General features: G+C 33.8%; 1 protein-coding gene across 1 annotated transcript; it reads right to left on the reverse strand.

Annotated features, from left to right (window-relative positions):
- Positions 1 to 407: 407 nt before the first annotated feature.
- Positions 408 to 4,062, reverse strand: LOC109162415 (receptor kinase-like protein Xa21). Its single transcript, XM_019311118.1, has 4 exons — positions 3,360 to 4,062; positions 2,918 to 3,133; positions 840 to 2,831; positions 408 to 754 (listed from the first exon to the last, which is right to left on the reverse strand). Exons 1-4 carry the CDS (start codon positions 4,060 to 4,062, stop codon positions 408 to 410), a joined length of 3,258 nt encoding a protein of 1,085 aa, XP_019166663.1.
- Between the last annotated feature and the right edge of the window lie 6,951 nt (positions 4,063 to 11,013).

Raw genomic sequence — 11,013 nt, forward strand, 5'->3', positions numbered from 1 at the left:
ACGTTTATAAGATCATGAGTTAAAATAACTAACTGACTGTATAATTCAAATGTTCAATATTTCAGTGTCATTTGTCCATGTGTATATATTTATATACATTGTAGTTGTCAGAGTTTTACTACATGTAGTCCTAAATTCTACTCCCTCACATCTACTCTCTTATGTGGCACACAAAATGTCTACATCAAGAATTTTAGGATAGAGACAATTACTCACAATCTATCCAAGTGCCTCAAGCAGTAGTGACAGTAAAAAAGCCAAGCCTCTGCTCTTGATGAAGCAGTGAGGTGAACCGAATCAAAAATAGAAAACATGAGATCGACAAAACCCAATAACAAAATTGTTAAGATTAAAAACTGCAAATAATGAAACTAAAAGGCAGCTGAGAATCTGTAATCACTTACAAACTATATACAACATGCAAGTTGACGTTTAAGCTTTTGCAAGCCTGCAACCACTTCCTTCATGCAGATTCGTTCTGCTGGAGATTCTGAACAGCAACTTAAGGCCAATTCCATCATAGATGACAAACACTTGACTTTTCCACTTGAGGGTTCTTCATCTTCGGCAAGTAAATTTACATCAATTATATCAATTACTCTGTTGGGCATTGAGTCTTTAACCCAAATCTTTAGGCTCAGATTTTCAGAAAAAATCTCATTGCTAGGCTTTGTCCTTGTGAATGTTTCCATCAATAAGATACCATAACTATAGACGTCGCATTTTGTCGACACTATGCCTTCAGATCCATACTCTGTAGCCAATATTTAAAGAAAATGAAATTAGGCATGGGGAAAGAAATTAAAACAGAAACAAGGACAAAAGAATTGAGTCTTCACCTGGTGCAATGTAACCCAATGTAGCAAGGGTCTTTGTGTATGCAATGCTATCATCACTACCCAACAACTTTGCGATTCCAAAATCACCAACATGAGCAACCATGTCCTCATCAAGGAGAATATTACTTGGCTTCAGATCACAATGAACCACGGGTTTTGGATAACCATAGTGAAGATATTCAAGTGCATATGCAACATCAATCATTACGTTCAATCTTTGAGTGATGTCCAAGAAACGGTCTTGGGTATATAACCAGTCATCAAGGTTCCCCTTTGGCATGTACTCCAGAACCAGGGCTTTAAAATTTGGGTTGGAGCAATAGCCTAACAATTTAACAAGATTTCGATGGCGAATGTCGAACATTATCTTACATTCGACAATAAAGCTTTGGAATGCACCTTCCAGTTGCACATCAAACACCTTTATGGCCAAAATTGTTCCATCTTCAAGAATCCCTTTATACACCGTGCCAAAACTCCCAGCACCAATCACATTCCTCTCATTATATCCATCTGTTGCATGTAAAAGTGTATAATATGATACTCTATCCACCTCTTTAACACGTAACAATTCTTCATTCTTTGTATGCTTCTGTTTTCTCCAACATGTAATCAACACAACTCCCACGGCCAAAGCTAGGATAAGGCTTGTGATTCCCAAGGCCATCAAAATATATCGAAGAATTCTTTTTGCTTTAGACCTCCGAACTACACTTTTATGGCAAGGTGGAACTCCAAACCTGGCATCTCCGCACAATGCTTCATTGGATAGAAAGGTTAAGCTTGTGAAGTTTTTGAAAGGACCATTTGATGGAATTACACCACTTAAGCTATTGAAAGAGACATTCAAATGGTGCAGATATCTAATTGCCTGCAAGGAAACTGGAATTGAACCACTGAGATTGTTACGTGACAAGTCTAGTGATTCCAAGCTTAACATCCCATTTATTGACTCCGGAATTTGTCCATGTATTTGGTTTTGTGCCAAAGAAAGGTTTATCAAATTTTGTAAGCTTCCTATTGTGCTGGGAATGATGCCGGATAAGTTATTGTTTGACAAATCAAGGAGATATAAAACCTTCAGATTTTCAATTTCAGAAGGTAGAGTCCCACTAAAGGAATTAGAGGACAGGTTGAGCATCAAGAGATTTTTCAGGTTCCAAAGGTTTGAAGGTATTATACCGCTCATTCTATTTGAATCAAGGTGGATATACCGTAGAGAAGTAACGTTCCCCAAGCATTCTGGGATGAGACCTGAAATTCTATTTTCGCTCAAATAAATTGCTCCCAGATTCTGCACCTTACAAAGATTCCCAGTTAGTGGACCACTTAATTTGTTTTCAGCCAAATTCAAACGTGCAAGCTTATGTAATGTGTTTGGAACCGCTCCACTCAAGTCATTGACAGACATTACTATAGTGTCTAGGCCAGTTAGATTGCCAACTTCATCTGGGATGGTGCCATAAAACCCTGAATTGTATGCATAGAAGTTTTGTAGAGTGGAAGACAGATTACCAATGGATGTAGGAAGAGTGCCATGTAGACTATTAATACCCACATCTAGTGTTTTCAACTTTCTACATTTTGTTAGAGAAGTTATGAAGCTTAATTCTTGAGAGGAAGGATTAGATGCTAGTTTATTTCGACCCATTTCAAGAAATTGGAGAAGGCTAAGGTTTTCAAGAGAGTTTGGAATGGAGCCACTGAAATGGTTATCAGTGAGAGATATAACAGAGAGTTGGGAACAATTTGCAATTGAATGAGGAATGACTCCACTTAACACATTTTGGAGTAGAACAAGATCTTCAAGATTGGTTTGCGAAGAGCACATAGTTGAAGGAATACTACCCAAAAGATGATTTCTTGAAAGATTAATTATACGCAATGTAGTAATGTTGAAGAGCCCTTCAGGTATTGTACCAACTAGATTATTTCTTTTCAAATCAATCAATTCCAATTTGGAAAGGTAGCTAACTTCTCTAGGTATCATACCTGTTACATTGCACAACATACAGTTAAAAATTGCAGTAGAATTCTAAAAATTCCTTTTGGAACATTAATTGGCTTTTCAAACATACCTATGAAGTAGTTTTTACCAAGCACTAACCATTGAAGAGATGATAAATTCCCAATATATCTAGGTATGGATCCCATGAGCTTGTTGGTCCTCAATGATAAGATTTGAAGTGATGACATATTAGAAATGAACGTTGATACAGATCCTGTAATCTGGTTTTCTTCTATGCCAAATATCTTCAAATTATGGAGATTTCCCAATTCATTTGGAATTGTTCCTATTATGAAATAATAAATTGTACTAGTTACATGTTCTGTCTCAACTTGAGGCCATGTAAAATATAATTTGTAACTTTAGCCACAGCTTATACCTTTACTCTCCTTTGGGAATAGATAGAAAAACAATAGCCCCGGGGAATAGATAGAGTTGACTAAATTGAAGTTATATAACTTAAGCAATTTAATTAAGTCAATATAGAGCAAATAAGATGCATGGAATAATACCTGTTAAATTGTTACCACCAATAGCTAGTATCTCAAGCATCTCCAACTTCCCCAATTCTTTAGGTATCAACCCATCAAACATATTACACGTCAAACTCAATGCTCCAAGTTTTGAACATGCAGATAAATTTGCAGGAAGTGGACCATTAAAGCCATTAAGAAATAAGTAAAGAATTTTTAGATTTGGAAGTTGATGGCATATGTTTGGGGGAAGAATACCTGACAAACTATTATTTGAAAAATCAATATATTCAAGTGCAGAGATGTTGAAGATTGAGTTTGGAATTGCACCCGTAAGGTGATTAGAATTTGTATCCATCACCTTTAAGTTTCGAAGATTTCCGAGTTGTTGAGGAATCTCTCCGATGAAATTATTATTGCTCATGTTCAGGAAAGACAAAAAGGAGAGATTTCCCAAGGAGGTAGGAAATTGGCCTAACAAACCCATATTTGAAATATCCAATGCCACAACCCTATGGTGTTTCGAGTCACAGTGAACTCCAATCCAATGGCAGATAGAAGTGGAAGTAGACCAATTGGTGGCCAAGATATTGTTTGGATGATGTAAAGTGAGTTGAGCTTTGAGAGACAACAAAACAGATAGATCAGTGCTAATGTTTCCAGTACACTGAACAAAGCAAATTGAGGTGGAATGGATGATGAAGATTGCAGAAAGAAACAAGTAAGAATAAAGGGTAGCCATGGAGAATGAATTGAAGAGCGGTGGATAGGACTTTGGCTGGTAATCCTAATGAGCTACGAGTTGAGGTATAAATAACAAGAAGAGATGGCATAAACATTCTGGTTTAGTTTGGAGTGCTGAGGTCTTCCTAGCTAGTCTTTGCCTTCCCTAATAAGTGTAATGAATGATTGCATGCATACAGTTGAATTTGACAATGACTTGACTTTGTTCATAACAAGTCAAAAAGGTAAAGGGAACATAGAAAAATGCTAGCCATCGTTTGCAGTAGACACCGTGACATTATTTATGGAGTTATATTATTTATACTTAGGAAGAGTGTATTCAATTATGACTTTTTGTAAATTTTTAAAGACTTTAAAAATGATAGATTTTAATATATTTGTATTGACTTTCATAGACTCATTCAAATTTTTTTAAAACTTTGTAAGACGTACTCTATAAAAGTCTAGCTATATAAAAAACAATCATAAACAACTTTTATCAACATTTTTATTTTAAAAAATCTACAAAAGCCATTGAAATTCTAAAATTAATACATCTTTATGAACTTTCAATGATTTCGATTCTTTATTAGTTATAATTTTCTTAGAAAACATGATATAATATATCAAAAAATTCTTCTCATTATATAGTTCTTCACCCACATACATCAACATTCTCTTCATTATTATTTTTATCTATAGTTTGATGAGACTTATATGCTAATTACTTATATATTATTAATAAACATAAATAAATAAATAAATAAAAACAATTTCATAAGATATTATAATAATATTGAATACTAAAATTTATAGTAACAGAGTTGTTCAAATAAAATATTTAAAAATATACAGTAATTACTATTTGCATAAAATAAAAATTAAAAATTAATATATATATATATATATATATATATATATATATATATATATATATATATATATATATATATATATATATATATATATATATATTTGGTATACTACTAGCTATCAAGGAATTAGCGTTAATAAGTTACATCCAAAAAAGTACTGTAATATTTTAACTTTCTAGTCGAAACTAAAAAGTAAGTGTATGATGTCTGATTAACTTTTCGCATAGTGGCCCACGAGTTAAGGCTTATTAGACTCATTTTGCGATCCGATTTTTCTCCCTTCTCCCTGCACGCGAGGAAGTGCCTCTACATTATACAATTCAATCACTATCTAAAAGGATATTGTATATATGCTAATGCAAATCACTTCTGGCCCTTTCCAACTCATCATCAATTATCTACTTTTGAACGTACAATATATTGATTTCTTCATCTCATTTTGAAGAATCTGAATCCACTTTAACTTGATCCAAATTGAAAGTGTACCACACTAAAATTTGCACCACAAAATAATAACTTAAAATTTTATTTTATGCTATTTTTTTCAACAATTTTAATTGGGAGAGGTAGAGTGTCATTGTTTTTAATATATAGTAATGATAAAAATGAAAAAAAATTAAAGCTAAAAGTTTATTTTGTAATGAGGATTGCTTTAATTTCCAAAATAGGTTTTTATTTTAAATTATTCAATCTTACTTCACCAAATAGAATTTACAATTTATTTATAATTCAAAACAATGTTACCTAAATAACTCTGCCAAGAATGTTCTACCAAGTACATTGTTATCACTTATCATGCTCAAAAGGTTCAGGACACTATTAATATGCACTTTGTTGGAACCAGCAGCATTAATGCTATTGGTCTAGTTGTAATCGCAATCAATGGAGTTCTTTCTAACACTTCTTAGGAAAAATGATATTTTTGTCTTCTAAATTATTTCACTTAAAAAAATTTGGTCCCTATAAATTAATTTAAACAAATTTAGTCCTTTAATTGTTTATAATTGAGTTAATTCCACCAGAGGACTCTTGTCTTTGGTGGCAATTCCAAATTTAATACCAGGCTATAGTTTTTGCCATAACTATTGTTTTTTGGACACTTTTAGTCTTTTCATGACTTTTCCTATTTTTTGTAAAGGAATTTTTGTCTCTTAATATTTTTCTTTTGTTATTTTTCCGATTTCAACCGGTTTAATTGGTTTAAAACTTTAGGAAATCTCTGATTTTTAGTAACCGTATTTTCCAACCAGTCTTTACTTTTTAGTAAAGTCCAAAACCGATTAAACCGGTTGAAATCGAAAAAAATAACAAAAGAAAAATATGAAGAGAAAAAAATGCCCTTACTAAAAATAGGAAAAGTCATGAAAAGGACTAAAAGTGTCCAAAAAAACAATAGCCTGGGATGTTAAATGACAAAAACCATAGTCTGAGACTAAATTTAGAATTTTCACCAAAGACGAGGGACCTCTGGTGGAATTAACTCTTTATAATATTACATTTTTAGTCCCTAGTGTCATATAATTGTCAAAATACATTAACATATGAAGTTAATTTTATTATTTAGAATTAATATTCACTATTAAAAAATATTATTTCCATGAAGCAAGTGAAACTTTAACCATGTATATTGATTCTAAACGACAAAAAATAACCTCATAAAAAGAGTTTGCTAATGGATTTTTGATAATTACTCCGATCCGTATATAACAAGATGGACTAAAAGTACAACATAATAGTCAATTAAAGAACTAAATCTATTCAAATCAATTAATAGAGATCAAATTTCTAAAAGTAAAATAATTCAAGTGCCCAAAGTGTTATTTTCTCTACTTCTTATTAAGAAATCCAAAAAGTGTAACGAAATACAAGCACAAGCAACAAAAAGGTTTAGGGTTGTTGGTAGGAGTTGAGCGAAACACTCTCTCTAAAACCTTATTTGCTAGCTCCTAAAGATGTTAGGAGCGTTGTAGTCTAGGTTTCCTGAGATAAAACGTATTACGGTTTAATGTTTGAGCACTCAAACAGTTAAACCCAACGAACTAGAACAAGGAATGAACACATGAGGTTTGAGAAGGAGGATGAGCAGAGATTTTGAGAGCAAAACGTAGGCTTAATGTAATGTTAAAAAATTGACATGCCCATCCAAGCTTATATAGGAGACGTGGATTAAATAGCATTAACCTGACAATTAAATTGATATTTAAATCAGTCTGTGTAACCTTCATAACAGGCAATCATTACTCTGGAAATTAATTCTAAAAATTTAAAATTGGTTTGAATGGTTCGAATTGTGAATAGTTCAAGAAGTAACTACTATGAATGGTACCCGGAATTGTAACTTCAGCCATTCGGTCAAACTCACCTTGACCGAATGGTAACTTCAACCGAGCAGTATGTCCAGCCGTCCAGGTCTCCATTCAAAAGGTAGGCCCTGGTTACTCAGACAGTAGTTAAAATGTTGAAAAATATTTTTCAGACAACATTTGTGTCCAAAGGTGTCGGTGTTGGCGTACACAAGACAACATTTGTGTCCAAAGGTGTCGGTGTTGGCGTACACAAGTCAAACCTTTTTCAAGCTCATTCGGTGATTTGATTTGCACCGTCTGCGTGCAAGAGAGAGGCTCTATGCTATATAATTCAACATGTCTTTGAAAGGTATATATAGTGGTGCAAGCCCACTTCCCAAACAAATGTGAGACAAAAGCTACTTTAAAACCTTTCCACCATCATTTTCGAATTCAAATAGGTCTATTTTGGTAATCAATTTTCCATTCACCCATTATTCGTTTTGAGCGTACAATATATCAATCTACCATTATCCGTTTTGAGCATACAATATATCAATCTCTTCGTTTCACTACGAAGAACCCGAACTCACTTTGACCCGATCCAAATCAAAAATAGACCCCGCATATATTTGTAACACAAAATAACCACTTACAATGTCACTTTTATGCTATTTTCCAACAAAAATTATGATAGTAGTAAACATTCTGCACCATTTTCTAAAGTTCACTTGAAAATTCCATTTACTTGAAACTCGTCGTTCTTGGATCAAATTAGAGCCATTGATTTTTTCAAAAAAAATAATTCATAGCTTTTTTTTTTTTTTTTTTTTTTTTCCCTTTTAAAGAAGATAGTGCACATACATTCACATTGCTTATATGCTTTCCCGTTTCTCAGTTTTTCTTTCAACGTAACTGTTAAAATTACGTGTTCTTTACTTTCTCATTTACACTTTTTTTTTTTCTAACAATAAAGTTAGTTTTCATACAACTTTATTTAATTTATTTGTATGGTTTTAGTTGGGTGTAAAGTGTAAACAAATTTTAAATTTTCAGATACGCAACTTTCCTATCTCTTCTTATTTTCGTCATTGACGGATCCCAATTTTTTCTTTTCTTATTAATTTAATAATTCCGGTCTTGGCTTCCTTGTCAGGGTCCTCTGGAAAGCAAACAAAAGTATTAAAAAAGGATTAAGTGTGCGAATGTCACACTAGTTGATGACGAAAATTGAAATTTAATCTAAAAAAATACATGGTTATAGCTATATTTTGATTAATAAAAATGAAAAAGATTGTATTTGTTTTAGTTTTAAAATTGATTAAATTTAATATTTAATAAGATGACCATCATGTCAGTGGTAATAGACATAATATGTCAAATTTAATTTAATTGCAAGATTTTAAATTGTTCAGGGATCAAATTATAATATTTTTGTGTTGAATGACCAAATTATATTTTGGCGTGTTGTCTATTTGAGAATTATTCTAATATTTTTAAATTGAAAAGAAACTTGCAAGTGTATAACACCGAGCATGACTAACGCCAATAATTACTCATAAAAGAGGATTATTTCTCCCTACTTATAATCTTTACGTTTACAAGAAAAAGGTTTTGAATTATTGCATATGTACAAATCAACTTTATTTATGAAATTTCTTCATCTAATTATTTTCGCTGACTTACGCACGCAAATAAGTCTTTTTAAGCTGGGTTTTACGAACATAGTTATGCCAATAATAGTAATAATAATAGTAGTAGTAGTATCTAATTATTTTCGCTGACTTACGCACGCAAATAAGTCTTTTTAAGCTGGTAGTAGTAGTAGTAGTAGTAGTAGTGGTAGTAGTGGTAGTAGTGGTAGTAGTAGTGGTAGCGGTAGTGGTAGCGGTAGTCGTAGCGGTAGTAGTAGCGGTAGTGGTAGTGTAGTGGTAGTAGTAGTAGTAGTAGTAGTATAATAATAATAATCAATGAGCATTAAATGAGTAGTACTTCTTGTCAGAGAAAAAGGACAAAAGCCACAGTGCTTTCTGACACCAACGGCTACACAGTACATCCGCATTAAATGCTCCATGCTCAATGGTTTTTACACACTGGTTAATAGGTTTGAAATTCATCTCCCTCTAATGGATGAAGTTTTCCTCACCTATAAATACCTCTCTTCATTACTGAAGAAGATGTTGGTTGTTCAACTGATTCTATCCTAAGAAAAGCTCTTCAAACAAAGATCATCTTAAAAAGCTTTTCATAACCAGTGTTTGTGATTGTGAAATTTTCAAAGAAATTCATCCAGATTCATACTTCAAAATCCTCAAAGAAGTCTTGCATTCTTATAAGAAGATTCATCCGATCATCAAGTCAAGACTTCACGCTGTTGGAGAAACACATTAACACCATCCAACACTCAACTCTGAAGAAGAAGTTGAAAGAGGCGGAGTAAACTCTAGGAGTTGAAAAACCTTCCAAGTAGCTGTCCGGCTTAGTGATCAAGGAAGCTAGCTTGAGTAGTTTGTACTAGGAGTGATAGTGCAAGCCCTTTCACGAGTTGTGAAAGAAGAGTGGAGTAGGCTTAGTTAATAGCCGAACCACTATAAAAATCTCTCTCTCCATCTCTTTTTACTTTCGTGCAACTATTATCTGGCATTGCATGCATAACGACCACATATTAAACTTTCATAACAAAACCGTGCAAAGTTCATCTTAAAACAAACATTCGATTTCCGCTATGAATAACCCCGAAAGGAGTTTATTCTGAAAAATCGATTAGAGTCTATTCACCCCCCCCCCCCCCACCCTCTAGACTCTATTTCGACCCTACCAGGACCAACAAGTGGTATCAGAGCGGTTGCCTAGAACGGTAAACGTTTTGTTTTACTGCCTGGTAGATCCCTTTTTGAAAAATTTCATTAGGAAATCATCATTTTTCAAACTTTGCACATCTCTTCTTGAATGAAGAATGGAAAAGAATCATGTTAATCGCTCTAGGCCTCTTGCCTTTAATCTTTCTAAGTTTGATGATTGGAAGGTCAGGATGCAGGCACGCATCTCGGCTATCCACGATGAGATGTGGGATGTTATAGAGGATGGACCCATCGTGATAATGATGGTAAATACACAAGTAGCCGCTCAGGGAGCAGATGCTGAAGCAATGATCCCAAAACCAAAGTCTCAACTCGTACCAGAAGAAAGAACGAGAGCAAACCTCGACAATGTTGCACGAGACATTCTCTACAAATCTCTAGACGACTCGCTATTTCCAAGAGTGCAAAAATGCAAAACTGCAAAGGAAATTTGCAACACTCTCATGAGCTTAGGAGAGGGTGATGAGCAGGAGAAAGACAGCAAGCTCACAATGGCCATGAAGAAGTTTGAAGACTTCAAAATGCTGCCAAACGAAACAATCACTGAGATAGAGCTTAGGTTCATGAAACTTCTTGGAGATATTTCAGATCTCAGAAAGGAGTTAACTCAGAAAGAAACAAATCTGAAGATACTTCGAGGACTTCCAAAGTTGTGGGATATGAAGGTGACAGCAATGAGATATCACCGAGACTTGAAGACCACTCAAACGACTAAAATCTTCAGTGACCTTAAGGCATATGAGTTCGAGCATGAACCCAAAGAAGCTGAGGAAACAGAAACCATAAATATTGCCTTGGCTGCAAGTCAACAACCTTCAACCTCAAGCAGGTCAAGCTCTAACCCTTCTGAATTTTTATCTGACGAACAGTTTGCCTTGTTTGTGCGAAAGTTTAAAAGGTTTATAAGGAAGAACAACTTTCAAGAACTTCAAATGTTCCCAAACTCTTC

The sequence above is a fragment of the Ipomoea nil genome, unplaced genomic scaffold (assembly GCF_001879475.1).
Source record: "Ipomoea nil cultivar Tokyo-kokei standard unplaced genomic scaffold, Asagao_1.1 scaffold2942, whole genome shotgun sequence".
NCBI classification, from domain to species: domain Eukaryota; kingdom Viridiplantae; phylum Streptophyta; class Magnoliopsida; order Solanales; family Convolvulaceae; genus Ipomoea; species Ipomoea nil.

Excerpts from the sequence above, each read along its gene's own strand:
- LOC109162415 (XM_019311118.1), bottom strand. The coding sequence starts at position 4,062 with ATGGCTACCCTTTATTCTTACTTGTTTCTTTCTGCAATCTTCATCATC. Across the intron at positions 2,832-2,917 it reads TGGTAAAAACTACTTCATAG|GTATGATACCTAGAGAAGTT; the intron begins GTATGTTTGAAA and ends GCAATGTAACAG. Across the intron at positions 755-839 it reads ATTGGGTTACATTGCACCAG|AGTATGGATCTGAAGGCATA; the intron begins GTGAAGACTCAA and ends TATTGGCTACAG.